This window comes from Pyxicephalus adspersus, chromosome 2 (genome assembly GCF_032062135.1).
Source record: "Pyxicephalus adspersus chromosome 2, UCB_Pads_2.0, whole genome shotgun sequence".
Lineage (NCBI taxonomy): Eukaryota > Metazoa > Chordata > Amphibia > Anura > Pyxicephalidae > Pyxicephalus > Pyxicephalus adspersus.
The window spans coordinates 25341716-25361245 of NC_092859.1; the positions used below are offsets into that span (position 1 = coordinate 25341716).

General features: G+C 39.1%; 1 protein-coding gene across 1 annotated transcript; it reads left to right on the forward strand.

Annotated features, from left to right (window-relative positions):
* The first annotated feature begins 358 nt into the window (after positions 1–358).
* On the forward strand, positions 359–12111 carry FKBP4 (FKBP prolyl isomerase 4). The gene is made up of 10 exons (XM_072400095.1): positions 359–866; positions 4666–4810; positions 5212–5354; positions 5436–5556; positions 6119–6275; positions 7326–7416; positions 7617–7700; positions 8883–9068; positions 10122–10361; positions 11381–12111. Exons 1-10 carry the CDS (start codon positions 774–776, stop codon positions 11501–11503), a joined length of 1383 nt encoding a protein of 460 aa, XP_072256196.1. The 5' UTR covers positions 359–773; the 3' UTR covers positions 11504–12111.
* The last annotated feature ends 7419 nt before the right edge of the window (positions 12112–19530 follow it).

The window sequence follows — 19530 nt, forward strand, 5'->3', positions numbered from 1 at the left end:
CAGGACATGATCTGTGTATTGTAAGCAGTATATGGAGGTAGGTACAGGATATTACAATAACAGGACATGATCTGTGTAATCAGTATATGGAGGTAGGTACTGGATATTACAATAACATGACATGATCTTTGTATTGCAATCAGTATATGGAGGTAGGTACTGGGTATTGCAGTCGGTATATGGAGATGGGGTTTTGTACATTGGAATGAATGCACATGCTCTGTGTATCGCTGTCAGAGGCTGTAGCGCAGCACTGAGCCCTGTCCCCTCCCACGTTTGATGGACATTTGCAGGGTGACTCCTCTTGTTACTAGAAACTTCTAGTATCCCCTGGAAGTTTCCTCCCCCCAGTGCTGACAAGTGCAGAGGAGGAGGGCCCAGTGCTACCTCTCCGGCCTACACACACAGCAGGATCTGTACATACACAATACTGTGTGCAAGCATCTGCAGAGCCTGACAGGCTCATCTCATATCCTTCTGCACCCAGACATCCTGAAATCATAAAATCTGCTGCACCCTGAGATCAAGAGCTGACAATCTCCTGCACCCAGAGCTGACAATCTCCTGCACCCAGAGCTGACAATCTCCTGCACCCAGAGCTGACAATCTGCTGCACCCAGAGCTGACAATCTTCTGCACCCAGGAATCCAAAGCTGGGGATCTGCAGCCAGAGATCCAGAACTTGCTGCAGCCAGAGCTGAGAGTCTGTTACATTCACAGAACCAACTGCACCTCCAGTGTTTAGCAGAGAGAGTCATCCATAGGAGATCAGAATGACAGCAGAGGAGAAGACTGAGCAGGGATCCCAGGAGATTTCCATGGAAGGGATAGACATCAGCCCCAAGGGGGATCAGGGTGTACTGAAGGTATGACATTGTATGGTAATCCTCTGTCTGTGTGATTGCATATATTGTTATGGAGAATGATGTACCTGGTAGATTTTTATATAACTGGGGTAGTTTTGTCAGGCCAGACCCTCAGAGTTCCTGTGTGTGGATTGGGGTTGTTGCACCTTAGGGACTTGTGTATGTAAACAGTATAAAATGTAGGTAAAGATGAAGTGAAAATCCAATTGGCAAAGAGCAATAATCCGCAAGACGATTGATCTGACCTGGGATATAAACTAAACACATTATGCAATGGGCCTATAGTGATCGCCAGGTCTGGAACCGGTACATCCAGTCACCGGGAACTTCCCATCTCTGCTCCTCTTCCACACCTTTTGTTACTTTCGGAAATCAAAATTTCACAGCTTTGATTCACTTTTTGACCGATATTAATTTTGTAGATCCCTCATATTTTAAAGCTGTTGTTATTTTGCCTATCATTCCCATCCTCATCAACATGCTAATTAAGTTGTGATTTAAGTTCTTTCTGTTTTTTATCACGTATATGATTTTAGACCCAGTGAGTGATATCATTGCTAGGTATTTGTGCTTCTCTATCCAGTGCAGGCAGATCGTGGTCGATAGGAAGAACCAACAAGGTGCTGTACACAGCTTCCTGAAAGTAGGAAGCCTGTTGCAAATTTTCCCATTTGAGAACGTCCACCTGTGATGGTGAGCCTCCCTGATAAGAAAAAAAAGACTCGGTGAATGAAAGGGGCAAGCCAAGCACAGCCAGGATGGGAAGGAAATAATTAAATTATTCTGTCCACCAGCCAAGTAAACCAGGCTGTATCTAATTTGCTGCAACTTCTATTGCAGACAATAGGAAGCTCACAGTGTGCAGTAAGATCAAACATTTAGCAACCTAAATACAGGAGAGGAGCCTGTAGATACGTGCAAGGCTGGAGTTCACCTTTATAGTTGTTCTTTTTAATTTTTTCTTTATTCCCTGTAGATTTAGTCTAGTAATTTGCAGCATCCATTTCATTCTATATGAAGAGAAACCTTGTGTTTCAAAAGTTTGCCAGGTTCCATGGAATTATTGTGACTTTCTTCTTCTGAATTATATTTGTCCCACTTGCCATTTCATACATTTTGTAAGGGTGAGCTAACATTAAGCAGCAAGAATGGGGAATATCTGAGACATCAAACCTGGCTGTACCATCTTCCTTATACGCCCACATATTATTCATGTATTAAAAAGCTTGAGCAATGTTTAGGAAACAGTATTATTTATCACATAATATTATTTCTGCCATATCTGATATTTATTCCAAGGTGAGGGTGCCCAAAGCCTCCATAAATATGATAACATCTGCACATGGGTTTCTCATTCATTGGCTGAGCAGCAAAAACTCCCAGCATGCTCTCGCTGCTTGTGTACAGCAATCAATGTTGGGAATTGTATTTCAGTAGCTGGAGAAAAACTGGGTGTTCAACCACTGCTTTCTAGAACATTCATTACACGTACAACATAAAGTTACTTTATAGGCTTTAAAAGTTCTAAGTTGCTCCAAAGGTTAATGAATGTCTAGGCTCCATAAAGTTGTTTTTTATTTTTTTGGATTATTTGTAGTTACCTCACAGAATTTTTTACAGTAACTAACACGCTGTGTAATATTATGTTGAGACAAACGTCTGTCCTAATTGCATTATCACAATAATGTACCTGTTCTGACTTAAATACAAATTCAATTTAGGAACAATCCTACAGTCCCTATCTTGTATGTAACCCGAGGACTACCTGTATTGTAATCAGTTTATGGAGGTAGGTACTGGATATTATAATAACAGGACAGGATCTGTGTATTGTAATCAGTATATGGAGGTAGGTACTGTATATTACAATAACAGGACATGATCTGTGTATTGTAAGCAGTATATGGATATTGTATTTCAGTAGCTGGAGAAAAACTGGGTGTTCAACCACTGCTTTCTAGAACATTCATTACACGTACATCATAAAGTTACTTTATAGGCTTTAAAAGTTTTAAGTTTGCAGTTTTCCAGTAGTAGGTATTCTGTAGGTAGCAGTAGATTGCAGGTAGGTCTGACCTGCATTTCTCACATGCATACAAAAGGCTTTGTATCCTAATATCCACCTCTAGCCTCCTTCTTTTAAATGGTATATATTTTACTATAGGAGGTCAAAATGTAGCTTTACCTGCAAAAAACAACCCCAGAGCTGTCCTCAAGAAAGTTCTGAAATTTGGTCACTTTTATATGACCAGAATGATACTTACTGATATGACACGTAGCCCTTAGCTATCAAGAACATCACTGATCTACATTGTCTTATACACACATTTGTTGGAAAAGATCTTTCATCCGATCTGTTACAATGACAAAAGAATGAAAGGTAAATGAATGAGCGCTGTACATACAGCACCATTCTGCCCTATGGAGAGGGGAAGAACGATGGAGCGGCACCCTGCTGTGCTCTCCTCTTCACTTTCATTGCGCATGGTTCGTCGTCCGTGGATCCGCCAGGACGGCTATCGCAACAATGGACGACGAGCGCTGTACACACACTAGATTCTTGTCCAATATCAGCCCTGAGCCGATTATCAGATGAGAATCATCTGATGTGTGTACGTAGTCTTACATAAAACATCACTTGGGCTAGGTACAGATCTGCTACCAGTTTTGCATTCGACCAACTGATCCCTTGGATTTTTTCCGCAGCATTCTGCCTTTCCAAAGTGTTAATTTTTTTTAGAAGATGATCAATTAGTTGTAAAGATTTGATTAAAAGTAAAATATATGCCTTGTGTATCCAGCAATAAACTAGAAAGCTCAGATTGTTATATCTTTTCAGTCTGTAGATTATATAATCAAAATTATTATCCGATGGCAATCTTAACTGCAAAATTCTGCCATTTGGCATTGATTTGAAAGCCTGACCTTTTTTTATAATACGTCCCTAAAGGCATTATTGACATTGCACAGTGAGGCACGTTCACATTTTATTTATATATTAATTCTTAAGGTGATGGTGGGGATCTGTGGATGTCTGATCGTTTACTTTTGCAGACATTTCTAGATCTTCTTGGAATTGCAATGACACCGCCACACCCAAGCTGTTGTACTGTGAGCCTATTGTTAGGTAAGACGGAAAGGAGGAGCCAAAGTTATTAGGTGACTGAGACAAAAGAAATTACTGCAGATGATTGAGATATTCATGGGATCATTGTGTATTACTTATCATCTCCATCTTTTTTATTGCTGTGCATTGCCCTCATGTCATGGCAAACACCACATAAAGTTGTAAAGAACTCCAGGGAATTTCTCCAGTACAGCGGTAAAGATTTTGGTCCCAGAAAAAAAAAAAAATTATAGTCTTCTTTAAGAGTTGTCCTTTATTGAGAACCTAATTTTGGTAATAAAATATCAATGAAAGTATTGTTCAAACTTTAGATGACAGCTGATAAAATATTTTTACTGGTATGTAAGATGTTCTGCACTTCCTACAACTTTCTACTTTTTAAGGGACCTTGGCAATTAGTGGGAGGATTGATCCAACTGGCATATCTTGACCACTTCCACAGCCAATTTATATTGTTTGTCTGTGGAACATAGACCTCCCATCCTGTAAGAATGTTCCCCATTCTAGACTGACAGTACTGTGTGAAGCAAAATACTATTTCACTCTCTGGAGGGACTGTAAAAATAACTAATATAAAGAGGGATTCTGTATTTTAAAATACAGGACAGATTTACCTTTTATCCAAATGTTTGATAACTCCAAGCTTATCCTCTACCTTTTTTTTTTTTTCAGCAAATCAAGAGGGAAGGCAGCGGGGCTGAGAATCCTATGATTGGCGATAAGGTCAGTGTCCACTACACTGGCTGGCTGCCCGATGGGACCAAGTTTGACTCCAGTAGAGACAGAGAAGACAAATTCACCTTTGACCTGGGGAAAGGTAATGGATTTTAACAGAAATGTGTGTGTTTAAATATAACCGTATTTAAACTATTATGCATTGTAGTCAGGTATTTACCTCTATCTAAATCCCTGCTTGGGAGATTCACCTTCTCCTTGTGTCGGTGATAATCGGGAAATCAAAATTTTTACAGTTGTCATCAGAACAGTAATAGAGAACATTTTCCAATGGGAACACTTCTTCTGGTGATCACCTTTAAAGAGGAAATTTTAGTTAATGTTGGAGAAATTTCTTTCATTTACTTGCTTTACTTGTTTTAGGGTAAGGACATGAGGGAAAATAATCAGCATCAAATATATTGTACCGGCTTTACTTTGAGTACCAGTTCAATTCTTAGTGATAATGTACAGCTCTAAACTTGCAGCATTTTCCCTTTATAGGTCAGGTGATTAAAGCATGGGACATTGCAGTGGCCACCATGAAAATTGGAGAAATCTGTCAGATAACATGTAAACCAGAGTACGCCTATGGAGCTTCAGGGAGTCCACCCAAAATTCCACCTAATGCTACACTCATCTTTGAGGTAAGAGAGAATTTTTAAGGTCTTCTATAAGTGGCGGTTTTGCGGCTGTTCATATTCAGATTATGTATATTTTTCCTTCAGATTGAGCTGTTTGAGTTCCAAGGTGAAGATCTGTCAACAGAGGAAGATGGTGGCATTATTCGCAGAATCCGAGTGAAGGGCGAAGGATATTCCAAACCCAATGAGGGTGCCGTGGTGGAGTGTAAGTGAGGAGTAAACCTGCTAGGGCAGAATCTCATGTTTTATACCATGCCATTGTGTCCACAAATGATTTTTTTCATGTTGTAAAGTACAGCTGCACTCTTGGTATAAAAGTTTTTAGTTACCTACCCGTCCTTGGCTCTGCTTTTGCAAGTTCCTAGAAAAGGGCTGAATACTTACCTGTTAGGTGGACAATAAATCAAATCTTCCAACTGCTTTTCAACATTTCCAGGTGTGTCTGATAGTGTGTCACCTCACTGTGCTCTATAGTCCCTTCTCCCCTGGTTCTGCTGCATTACTAAAGCACAAACATCACCCAACGTTTGTGTCTTTGTTCATCTTCTGATTAATACATAAAACATTGGTGTCACACTTCCCTAATGGATTATGCAGGCCAAAAAAAATGGTACTACCAGTGCCCCTAAACGATAAGAAAAAAAAGCAAATGACTCTAGTTACTATAGCCCCAAAAAACAGAACTAGCTTTGGTAAATTAGAAGTATCTATGAAAGATCTCATGGTTGAGGACCATAGTATAACCTCTCCCTGCCATTTCCATACAGTGAAGTTGCAAGGATTTCACAACGGGCGTGTGTTTGATGATCGGGAGCTACAGTTTGAAGTTGGTGAAGGAGAGAGCCTCGGGATTCCCTCGGGAGTGGAGACTGCACTGCAGCAGATGGAAAAAGGAGAGGAAGCTGTACTTTACTTGAAACCAAAGTGAGTCCGCTGTTCCAGTTTGCTTGTTGCATATTGCTGTCTCTGTCTCACTAGGATCCAATGGCACCAATTGTCTGTAATTAAAAATCATCACTACTTCCCACCACTACATATCTCTCCTCCTATTGTGTGCTACTTTCCCCACCTCTTAGATTGCAAGCTCTTCGGGGCAGGGCCCTCTCCTCCTGTGTCACTATCTGTATTTTGTCTGTCATTTGCAACCCCTATTTAATGTACAGCGCTGAGTAATATGTTTGCGCTATATAAATCCTGTTTATTAATAATAATAATAATAATAATAATAATAATAGTTAATAAATTGTCCTAAACTGAGAGTCCTGTTGTTGGAGAGGTCATGCAAAAAACATAGCACCTGGTAACTTTGCTTGTGAAGTGATTATCAACTGCTGATCGCTGCCTGCAATAATTGGGGCATGGGGCATCCTGTTGCATTACAACTACCTTCCCACATTGCAGTCAGTTGCCAGTCACCAGACCCCGGAACTGTAAAATGCTAATGAAGATGTGTGCCATAAACAATGCAAATGAGTTACTTATGAGCTTAGGATGGAGCAGAAGTAAAGGACATTTATACAATATAGGGATTTAATTTTTCTTGATGAATTTACATGTTTATTGCTATAACCTGAATATTGCACAATGCTTACAGTTTTTCTGCATGTTCATGTCAAGCAGCCTAACAAGAGCAGCATCTGTTGTTGTTTCGCTCTCATTCTCTAGCGGAGCACAGATAATGTCCACCTTAACCCCTCTTTCATTCTCACAACCCTCCAAACTAAACCTTTTCCTACATGAGAATTTTTCTAGTTTTAATATAGTTCATCCAGATAGATAATGGATAAAGTTGAAAGCTGCAGTCACATAAAAATAACCCTAATGTGTAATAATACATCTAAACTGGATATTGTGGTTCTATTGTAAAATATTGTTGTTGACGCTCATTATCTCTATAATATAATGTGTATTTTACATGAATATCATCCATCTTGGTAAGCTCTTTACATTAATCATTGTATCATACTATTGCAGGTATGGATTTGGCAGCACAGGCTATGAGCCATTCCAGATCCCACCCAATGCTGAACTGGGATACGAGGTCAAACTGAAGAGCTTTGAGAAGGTGAGTATTCAAGAAGATGGTGTTTGCGGGGATTTTGTGCATGCTGTGAAAGTGTTGTTGCCGGTAGTGTGCCAGATGAGCATTGTCAATTAGCTGCTGTGCTGGGGAGATGCCTGAAAGTGGACTGTTATTTGTGCTGTCTTTGCATTACAAACATTTTTGTGAAAGGAAAAAAAAAATATTATTGTTTACCCAACCAGGCCAAGGAGTCTTGGGAGATGAATACTGATGAAAAATTGGAGCAGGGAGGTCTAGTCAAGGAAAAAGGGACACAGTATTTCAAGGTAAGTATCAAAAGTTCCCTTTCAAATCTCCTTTGTTAAATTTAATATATGTATAAATACATTAATGTATATGGGTGTATTTATTTTTATTTATAAAGTATTTATTTTTATACATTGTATATACACTTTATTTTTAATTATTTATTTGGAAACTTCATTAGCAGCTCTCAAAAGGGGCACTCCACTGTACTAAGTATTATATACAAGTTAAGATTAGCAGATCCTTTTAAAGTAGTATAGATCATATGTCCTAATGTCTGGGTACTGTTTGTCATGGGAATATTTGCAGTTTCCTTTGGGATCTGCATGGGATACATGTCATGTGTCAGAATGCAAAGGAGCTACTGAGATAGGATCCAATAATTGCAGACTCAGCAATTACAGTTAAGGTGTCATAGAATAATAGTCATAATAATATTGAGACCACTTTTGCTTATCTTAAAGTAACATGACAGTTTTGACTGTTCTAAACAGCAAGTAATTCTTGTGTAACAGGGACAGTGAAAGCTGTGCAGGAATTTCTCAGTACCTGCACTTTGTACCTGTTAGGTATTCTGTTTATTGTTAGTATCAGATCTCCAAGCAAATCAATAAAAAAAAAAAAATGTTTCTTGCAGGGGACATTCTAGTGCTATTCCAGTCTTTCTGGCAGGTAATGTTGCCCACCTTTCTTAAGTTTCAGACTGCAGTCTCCTTTAGCTGGTGGGCATTCAAAACAAGAAAGTTTCAGATTCTTGTGTTCCCGTAGAACCTTCCTCCTAGGACACAGGCTGCATGTGAGGCGAGTGTTCTTACTCTGCAATTCCTGGGATGATTTATATAAAACCCTGAAAATTGTTTGATTAGGTGCTGTTACTGCATAACAAATCAGAGCTTGGAAATAGGTTTGCGTTCAATCCAACCAGACTGATGTTGTAATATGAAAAAGAGTAAGTAAACATCCCTGCCCCATGAACAATTATTTTTATAAACTACCGCAGAAAAAAAGGTTAATTGGGAAAGTTCTTTAGATTGATATTACTTCACTTTAAAAAATAAACTTGTAGATGCCCCTGCAATGCAACCTTGAGTTGTAAGATTTGTTTACTTTTTAAACATGGGCCAAAGCGAAAGGGCTTTTTTTGCCTGACAAATGTGTATGCAAATCAAATGTTTGTGTACTTTTTATTTTCCTCATCACAGGCAGGAAAATTCCGGCAAGCTATAATCCAGTACAAGAAGATCATCCAGTGGTTGGAGCATGAGAGCGGACTGTCAGATGAAGAGAGCTCAAAATCAAAATCCTTGCTTTTGGCAGCATCTTTAAATCTGGCAGCGTGCTACCTAAAGCTGGGAGAGCATAGACAAGCACTGGATCATTGTAACAAGGTAAGAAATGTGTAGTGTATACAAATATGTAATATAAACCATGTACACAGCAGAAGGGGTATTCAATGGCATTTTTTGAGTTCAAGTTTTATTCATTTTCACCAGCACTGCTTAAAGCAATTCTGTTATTGGTCTGAACAGTGTTGAGAATTGACATTAAAGAAGACCTTTCAGAAACTTTACATGTTTGTGTGTCGCAATACACAGCAATCGTGTATCTTAAAAAAATAAATAAATAAATAAAGGGCAAATTTACTTTCCCACCATGCTCCACAGCTACCAGCAATTCCTTGTTTAAAGCTTGGCTAGGAGAAACCCTATAGGGTTCATCTAGTGCTTAGGTATAGACCCAATAAAATTGACAGGCTAATCTTTCCTAAATGTTCAAATTTGTCTAAATCTTTAATAGCTGAAATAAAAATGCTTGATTACTCTCGTAGTCATTATTACTTTTTTATAATCTTCCGTGTTCTTCCCAGCCCCTTTTAGCTGAACATACAATCAAGCACATTTCAGAAACCACCCGGCTGTTTTTGAAGAGTTGGGTCACAATACAGAGGCTGCCACCTGCCTACAATTTCTTACCACCCAGGTTAAAAAAATATTTCTAGGTTTCACACTGCTCTCATTTTGGAAAGTTATTAACATCCCCCCCCCCCACATCCAAAATAATGAGTAAAATTGGGGGAATTAATACAACCTAAGCAATGGGCATTATTATGGAACAATTACACGTTGGGTAATTTTTTGACACTGCCTACATGCTAAAAAAAACCCTTTTAATCAAAATCTATTTAAATAGAGACAGACTTAAGGTGAACTGTGCAAAATCAGGGAACAGAAAAGAGGGAAGAGAAGTGCCACCACAATGTGGGCTGTCTGCAGTCTTTGTAGAAATCTGAAGTCCATCACCCATATAACCGTAATATTTGTTTTTACTGTTAAGAGTGGGATAATATCTAAATGGTAGACAAAATAAAGAAAATTGTAATAATGAATAAGTTCTCATTCCAATGTTGAAATGATGCATACATTTATTTGTGTCCTCTGTAGGCACTTGAATTTGAACCCAACAATGAGAAAGGATTGTTCCGCCGGGGTGAATCCTACACGGGGGTGAATGAACATGAACTTGCAAAGGAGGACTTTGCAAAGGTTATTCAGCTATATCCCAATAACAAGGCTGCACGGACGCAGATCGCACAGTGCCAGCAGCGTATTCGCGACCAACATCAGCGGGAAAAGAAGATCTATGCCAACATGTTTGAGAGATTAGCCTCTAAAGAAGAAAAGGTAAGTGAGGACATTGGGTCTAGGGGCAAGCATTTCAAAGGGGAAAAATTCCTTCAAAGTTTCTAAGTTTGAGGGGGTAAAAACTTATTTATTTATTGTTGTTACCCTTAATGTGCTTATCTCTCTTCAAAACATTTCCCCTAAATGTTAATGTTAACATAAGTTCACGTAAGTGGGAAGAACTGAAACCCCAGCAGCTACCCTAGCAGCTATGTATTGGCTTATGTAGGAAGAAAGAGGCTGGGGAAGCGGAGCTAGGCCAGCACTGAAAAAGCTATTACATGTACGAGGGACGGAGCTGGGCTTGGGGAATTGATTGTTTTTGGAGTGTCAACTACCCTAGCAAGCTGAAAGCACACTGAAAGTGAATTAAAGTCCAATATCGGAAGGAAAAAGGTTGTAAGAAAGAAGCTGTCAGAAGCTAGCAGGATCCCTGGCCATTTCTCTACTCAGAAATACCCACAAGAACAGAAACAGGATAATACTTCTTTGCATCTCCTTAACACTCCCCTTGAAAAAGTAAAGCAGCTCCAAAAGGCTATGAACCCCCAGACATAACCTTATATGCAAAAAGTATTTCTCCTTTCACAACCTATACGACCAAGTGATCAATTACTAAAATAAACTTTTCTAAGAATCACCTGAGTAAGCCAATCGGCGAAACGCATCGGACAACAGTACCTATGTACTGATCACCAAATACGAGATTGTATTACTAACGTTCCATTTATGGCTATATCTGTATAAAATTGTTTATAACCTAGCCTTATTTGCATTTCTTTTTGCAACACAACTTTTATTTATTTTATATTTTAGCATTTATGTATCATATGAAATAATTTGCACGCCATAAAACGCCCCTCTTTCCTTTATCTTTTCTTGTATATGATATTTATTGTAACAGGGCTGGCTCAAAACTAGTTGAAAGAATATAAGGCAAAAGCTCAATCTTCTCCTCCCTAATTTTTACTGTAAGAAATATTTTTAAAAATGTGAAACTTTTTTTTTTCTTATTATAGCAAACTTCTAAAGCTTCTACAGAACAGTCCCCAGCAACCACCGATGTAGAGATGAGCGATGCAACATCTACAGAGGAAACTCAGCACAATGGAGCCACAGATACTGAAATCAGCGAGGCGTAGGAGCAGCAAAAAGAGTTAATTTTATACAAATAAATTTGTTTTTGCACCTGTAGGATGTGTGGGAGGGGAATGGAGTCACAAACATTTGTGATTAGCAGAAAGTGACAACGTGACGATACAGTTATCTGTACAAACCTTTTCACTCACGGGATGCCCATAACTGCTGTACGATCTCTCTTCATTCCAAACTGTTCACTCATTCTATCTCAGGAGTTTATGCCCATCGGTCCATCAGAAGAGGAGAAAGAGACCACATGTGAAGTCCTTTTATCTGATTGGCCACAGATGGACACTGTTTACCTGCACGCTCTCATTTACACTAATGGCTTTGAGAAGTCACCTCCATATACCCTCTTGAGGGTAGGTTGGTTGAGCTTGCGTCTAAAGAATTAAACCAAGCGAGCTTGAGGCGAGCTTGGTTTAATTCTTTAGACGAGACCTCCCACCCCTTTTTTGTATCACATGTCTGGTTTAGGTGCTTTTTATCTCTCCCTCCTTATCTGCTGCAGGTTTGTTTCTAATTTTATTTTTTTTTTTTCATATTTGTAATATTTGTTTTGTTGTGTTCATCTCCTGTAAATAATAAATAGAGGTAATATTGGTGCTTATTTTGTGATGACTTACTGATAAAAACAACTGCCTGACTCTAGGTTAATATTGTAGGGATATTAAAGGAAAAAACAAAATGGGTAAATAGTTTTTGGTAATATAAAATCTTTTTAAGGTCATATTTCCATCAATATTTATCCTGCTTGTGATGGGCTCTAGATTAGTAAAGTATATTTTATCTTAGCCAGGTTAGTAGCTGCAGGGAATGATCTACATTCTCTGGGGGGAAGCAGTTATCTCTCTCCTGTGGTGTCATGCCTTCTTTTAAGTCAATGCTTGGAGATGAACAATCAACTAGGTGCATAAACATTGCCAATTGCAGGTATAAGTCCAATTCAGCAGGGGTCACCTAACCTTTGCAGAAAGACAATTGCTTTTACACATAAAGCATAGGTGTCAAACACAAGGGCTGTGGGCCAAATCCGGCCCACCTGGCCATTTTATGTGGCCCACGTTAGCTCCCCGGTGATTGTTGTTGTTGTTGCAGGACCGGAGGAGAGAAAGCAGAGCCTGCTGCAGGTAGGAGGACCCAGCCAGCTGTCCTGGAGCCTGATGTGAGACATCACTTCATGGTGAACTGTTTCCACACTCGGGGAGACCTCTCTGCATCAGAACACATAAAACAAATTACCGTGCTTTGTATGTGCACCAGGTGACAGTGTCTAGTACTGAGCCTGGCCTTGTGACATTTGGCTTTTGTTGAGTAATGGTGCAGAAGTATGTAGTTAAGGAATTATCTCCATCCTGTTCTATGTTATTTCAGACTCCTAAACATTAAAAAGCATCCAGGATAGAAAAGATTGCTAAGTTCTGTTCCACTAGATACCATATTGCATGATTTCATTTTCTTTGCAGCCTGAATGTCCCTGCAATGTGCTTACATTGCTTCCAGGTGTTAGAATGTTTCCAATGTTTTGTCCTTATATCAATTAAAATATTTATTAAATACAGGGACAGGTTTAGCCAAATGTGGCCCTTGGGAAATATGAAGTGGTGGCTGCACATATACCTCATTTTAGCTACTTGAACCCCCTGCCATTCTGTCAAATGGGGCCCTAAAAAAAAGGAGCCTGCTGTGAGACAGCACTGCATGGTGAGCAGTTTCCACAATGGGGGGTTGGTTAAAACATTGTCAGTTTGAGAATAAAATAAAAGTTACAACCTTAACAATTCGGCCCATGACTGTGTTTTTGATTTTGGCCCCATGTTAGAGTTTGACACCCCTGACATAAAGCAATGGTTATTCTGTGCAGCATGCCGGCAAAAAAGCTATGTTTTGATGCTCCTTAACTGTATTTAGCTGATTAAACTAAGGTCAATTGGGCTTTACAAGTCCTTTTGCATTATTTATATTTGATCATAGCCATATGCCACCTCGCCTAGTCCTTTGATAAACATTTATGGGAGATGATGCAGGGCTGCCATTATCTTAGAGAAATGATATAATTATTCCCTTACAGGAAAGGTCTTATAACCTCTTAGCTGTGCATCCAGCAGGACTAAAACCAATAAATTAGAGAACCCCAGTTCCCGGACTATTTGCACTGAGTCTGGGAGACCTTGAGAGCCACAAAGCATGTGTTGCAAGCATGGCGGGTGCCTCCACTAATAGGCACAGTGGGTGTGAAACTCAACAAGTGGATGGAGGGAACCCTTTATAAGGGTTACCGCAGTGTGCAGGCCCAGAATCTTAGTGCAGAGATGGTCAGAACCCTCATGGTGGGCACACCAGACCCAGGAGAGAAAAAACAGTCAGATGGTTAAACTCCACAGTATCCATTAAACGCTGAAATATCAACTCTTAGTGGATTGATTCTAAAACAAATGATAAACTAAGCTAGATCACATTTTATTAACATAGGTGTGAAAACTTTCTGTAAAAAATGATAACATATTCTGAATTTTCAATTGGGATCACTAGGTATTTTGGTGTTCTGCACCCAAATCAGAAAAATATTTATTCTACTGATCACAGATTTTAGGAATGTAACACCAGATGGCGCTGTGTTCCTCTGCAGCATCTACACAATGATAACTGTATGATTGCTCAGTACAAAGCTAAACATAATGGGGGCTCTATTTTATAGAAGGGCCTAGGTGGGCGGGGTGTGAGCAAATTGCAAAATTTGTGATAGTTTTCAGTAGTAGGACTGCAAGGTAACTGTTTAGGTTGCTGATTAAATATTAAACCCATATATCAGGTGTAGTAAAAAAGACATTAAATATTGCAAAGAATATCTAAAATACATTGTAGAGAGATTGTCCGATTACCATGTGTTTTGAAGAGCTTTAGGCTGCGAGTTCCCTAGTGCCCAGACTATGAACATTTATTATTTACATAATCCTATCAAGCAATAAAAGAGCTTTGAAACAGCCATCACTGAACTCTGTAGTGGCAAGCATTGTGAAATAATTATTCTTCAAAGTTGACCCTTTAGTATTTGTGGCCCCTAGGGCCCCTGCGGTGTGTGCTACATTGACTAGGTTCTTGCTCAGACTGGTGAAGGAAAGATATTCCTTTTTGGGTTCTAATGGAAAATTGAGCACTACTTCTCTTACATCTTTCTCCCTTTAAGATCTAAAGTCACAAACCTCCCATTAAGAGTTCATTAAATAACAACAGGCTTACATAGTAATGTAATTGTTTTGTTTATATTTTTATTATTGTTTTCAAAATGTGTTCTTACATTTGAAGTGTTCATGTATCCATAATTTGTATAATCTGTGTATATGCTGCTGTTGGTTCAGTGCCGCGTTCTCATTCTCCTCATACATCACCATCATCAAAGTGAACTTTTTTTTTTCTCTTCTGTGGTGTTGTCGGTGGACATGGAATCATCTCCTGGGCTTCAGTATGGTGTTATCAGTTTGTGCTTCCCATTTCTCTCCCTTTCTCTGATGAATGTCTTTTAATAAAGCTCTATCATGACAGATTGCAGGAACAGAGCAGATGAGAAAACTGACCCCAGGCTCTCCAATGTGCCTGTCTGTGCGATCTAGGTGTGACCTGGAACCCTCCACACATCCATCACAATCATTAGTTTTAATTATGAACATCCCCGGAGGGTAATTTGGACCATTCATCCCTCTCCTCCTTTTCATTTGCCGGCTCTCCCTGTCACTTGTCCCATTTGTGATAAGTGATATTGTGCACCCTTGTGCATTTCACTGTTTGCCTGGTGTTCAGCTTCAACTTTTTTATCTTAGCCCTATTGTAATTATTAGGAATCAGGTTTATCTCACTGAAGGCACAGATTCCATTAAAAAAAGCTTTATTCTCAATCCTCCATGTGCTTATACTAAAAATCCTTTGAGTGTCATGAGATAAGGTATTTTCCCACAGAGAAACATATATTAAAGTAAACCCAATCGCTGCAAAATGTATAATTAAAGCTACAGTCAGAAAGATCCTTGTTCAGGTACTTTGTGCAGGATGACCACACTCTGCCCCTGTGCCCTAAATGTGCCCTGTCATATGCCCACCTTGTGGAGAATACTAGGGACCATGCTGATGCACATGCCCATGCATGCATGGGCAATGATGTGCAGCAGATGCAGGGGCAAGTGCATATAGTCAGCAAGCGGCTGGCAAAAGAGGTCAACACACTGAAATGTAGAGAATGAAAAACAAAAGCAGTATTTTATGGAAAAAGTCACAATTGTTTATGATACCCAGCACACAGATCAAAGTTGATTATAGTTTACATTTACTTTAAGATCTCTAACATTACAAAATCCATGTTGAACCAAACATTTGGTGCAAATCAGCTTTCCTAAATCCTGATACTAAAGTGAAGCTTTTCATCCCCCAAGCATACAAACATAGAAATACCTTCTTCTCTATCAACTGCCCATCAACTGTCAAATACAATTCATCTTTCTTTAATAAAGCCATGATGCAAATGTTGACCCTATGGGAAAAGTCATCTACAAACCCTACCATGTAACTGACTATGGAATATGGAGTCCTTGGAGCCTCCATATCTTCCGTATATACATTTGGTTTTGTCCAGACTGGTTGTTGAGTTGCAGTATGGTTACCGCTTCCTCACGCCACTGAACCAGTGCTGTGCTATATGAAGCTCAATAAAGAATGAATGGGGATGGGTGCTCAGTGCCACCCACTGCCAAGTCTACAAACACTTTAAGAATCAGTGCCAGGCAGCAAGTAGCTGGGTAGGTGTCAGCCGCCTGGGGCCACATGGAAACACTTTTCCCCACCACAATTTTGAACCTGCCCTTTCTTTCTTTGTAAAACTAGAAAATATTTTATTCATAATACAGGGTTCTCCCCAAGCCTTTTTAGCTGGGCGCACCACCCGGCACTTTTCAGCACCCACCTGGCTGTTTTTGGGTGGTTACTAAAGAGTTTGGTCACAATACAGGGGCTGCCACACACCTACAATTTCTTCCCACCTGGCTTAAAAAAATTTCTGGGTTGAGCACTGTAATATGTAATTATATGGTTCTTCCACCTGGTTATCTTATTACCAACTGCCACATCCCTTAATAAATTTAGATTAAATAGCACAAAAAAGAGAGTTGGGACTTTTAAGGCAGTAACAACAAAACGGCACCATCCATATATATTCAAAACTTATCCATTACTTACATTAAAACAATTATATTTATTCTGTTTATCTTTAAAATTCACAATTTCAGATTGGGATTTTTGATATTCTAGAACTCTCTATGCATTTCCCGTTTTGTTCTAGAATTCTCTAGAATTTTGCAGCATAACCGTCCGCTTCCCTAGGCACTTAAAGCACCAGCGCCTAGGTGCTTCCTGTGATATATGGGAGTAGGAGAGCTAGCAAAGAATTGTATTGTGTATTATGTATTCTGTGAATGAAAAAAAAACATTGTGAATAATTTAGGAATATATATCTAATGGTGAATATTATGTGGACTCTCTAGATCCCCTGAGGAAGTGGACAGTTTTGCCACGAAACGTGTAGAGAATCCCCATTTATCTGAAATTGTACCATAACTGGTGAAGGTTTTATATGAATTTTAAGGATTAACAGAATAAATATAATTTTTTTAATGTATGTAATGTTTTTAAATAAATGGAAACGTTTTGAACATATATAGATGATGCCATTTTGTTGTTACTGCCTTAAAAGTCCCAACTCTCTTTTTTGTGCTTTGTAATTATAGAAATGAAGTAAAGGGAGGAGTTGTCATATTGAGTATTAGGAATGAGTTCTGGGTTATCACTTGGGATAACATAAAAAAGAAAAAAGTGAAGTCTCTCCAACCCCCGCTTTTTTCTCAATCTTCCTATTTCCATCAATTTTATGACAATTTCCCCTTTGATATTTCTGATTCTTGTCTATGTACAAGTATATTGATGTGACATCTTCTGTCCTCAATCTACCTTGTCTTTTTATTCCCAGAAAACATCCCAATCCCTGGATAATTACGAAGCAAATGACCTTGAATTGACGACTAATGAGCGTTTGGAAGCTTTTTCTGAGCCATTCTCACTTTCTGCAAGAAGAATCAAATGATTTGCCCCCAGGCATGCAGAAATAAAAAGAACTGGGAAATGTTTTTACCATTTTTGATAAATAATTAGTGATATTTCTGGAGAGAAGCAGCTTCTGTCTGTACCGCTGGGAATGGAATTTTCATAGCCTTCCAAGTGGCTGGGAAAGAAGAAGCGTATTTAGTGCAGTCACGACTTGTGTTTCTGTAGAGGTCCCTGTGCAGCCGGATGATTACATGAAGCATTAAAGTAAATAGGGAAAAGTGCTGAACATCTGCGGAGTGAAGTCCTCTGCATGTACCCCTGCCAGGGAATATTCCCCGGTCTTTTACAGGTAGCACCAGGACAGCAGGATAATTCATCCAGTCTAATAGAAAAGCAGATGCTTGTTCCAAAATAATGAAATCACTTATTGCAAACGCTTATTGCTGTAATCATCACCAGGACCTGACAGCTTTCCAAACTATGTGACAGTGCCCAACCTACAATTATAAATGACAGAACATTTTAAATAATGCAAAATTTCTTCTTTTTTAGATCAGATCTTGGAAGGTGAACCTGGACCTTGGTAAGTAGGGGCAAATTGTCTTTGCAAAGAGGCTCCTCTGCATTATATACTTCCTGCATGGCTGTCAGCAACAATACATTGCGCTATAACAAATACTTTGTTCTGTAGTGTTGGAGGGAGTTTTCTAGGAATGGATTAGTGCCATATGTTTCCTTACTGCTACCTTATGTCTTATCAATGTGACCACTGGCACTGAAATCCAAAAATCAATGATTGTTACCAGAATAGAAAAATCAGGAAAACTTTCAATGTGGACCACTATGACTGAACAATTTATTTTCTGCAAGTGCAATATGTGACAATTTATTTATGTAGCAGAAAGTATTGATGATGAACCTTCCTTCTTCCTCCATAGACTGACCTCCAGCCACATAACATTTTATTTATTACAGGAAACTTCTTTATAGAAGGTAAAGCACAGGAGTTGTGCACAGCACTTTTGCCCATGTGAACTCTTATGAGCATGCGCACAAGTTACATCATTCTGGCCTAGCCAATTGAGATGGCTGAAGATCTCAAACCAGAAAGCAGAGCAGGCGGTGCCACTTTAGGAGTGAGAAATGGTGATTCTAACTCCCTTGAGCTCACAGGGATTCCATAAATGGCAAAACATTTCATGGAAATAAAAGCAAACATTATTAAATCCAATATTTCTTTTATACTATAATAGTTACAGCCAGCCCTCCATACATCAGATCTACAGAAGCTTTAGCCATGGAGGAGTACAGATGTAACATTATATATCAGCCAATTATACCTCCGCCAATAATAACACTTATTCAAAACTTTTAAAATAAACATTCAAAACTTTCTTAATGATGAAAAATTCATCATTGCTGCCGTTATGACTCCATGGTGGAATAAGTCATCCCCATGGCAAAAATACAATGTTACAATATTTAATTTGTTTGCAGCGGCAGCCAATTACCCCTGACAGCCGGCACTATGATGTACAGACCCAGGAGAGTCCTAAAAGATTTCATAAGGTCTTTTTAATTATCTGTCAGCTTGGAAAGTTCATTTAAATGTTCTGACAAACATCTCATACCGCCCAATGCCTGCTACTGCTTGTTTTGTGCTCCTCTCTCATAAATTTGCTTTGTTTCTGGGGCCTGACTTAGCTTTCTAATGCAGCATTTTTCTAAATAAAAGTTAAAACTGACCTCTACCTTTTAGTGATTCATTTTCCCAGTTTGAGGATTTTAATGAAATAGAAAGGGTAAAACCCAGTATGGACTCCACATAGATCAAACTGTCACTGGAAACAATCTCTTGTGATCATTTCCATTGACAGATGAGTGAAGGAGTGCTGTACACTCAACATCATTCTGTTGAATGGGGCGGGGGGGGGGGGGGGGG

Excerpts from the sequence above, each read along its gene's own strand:
- FKBP4 (XM_072400095.1), top strand. The coding sequence starts at position 774 with ATGACAGCAGAGGAGAAGACTGAGCAGGGATCCCAGGAGATTTCCATG. Across the intron at positions 4,811-5,211 it reads CACCTTTGACCTGGGGAAAG|GTCAGGTGATTAAAGCATGG; the intron begins GTAATGGATTTT and ends TTCCCTTTATAG. Across the intron at positions 5,557-6,118 it reads TGAGGGTGCCGTGGTGGAGT|TGAAGTTGCAAGGATTTCAC; the intron begins GTAAGTGAGGAG and ends ATTTCCATACAG.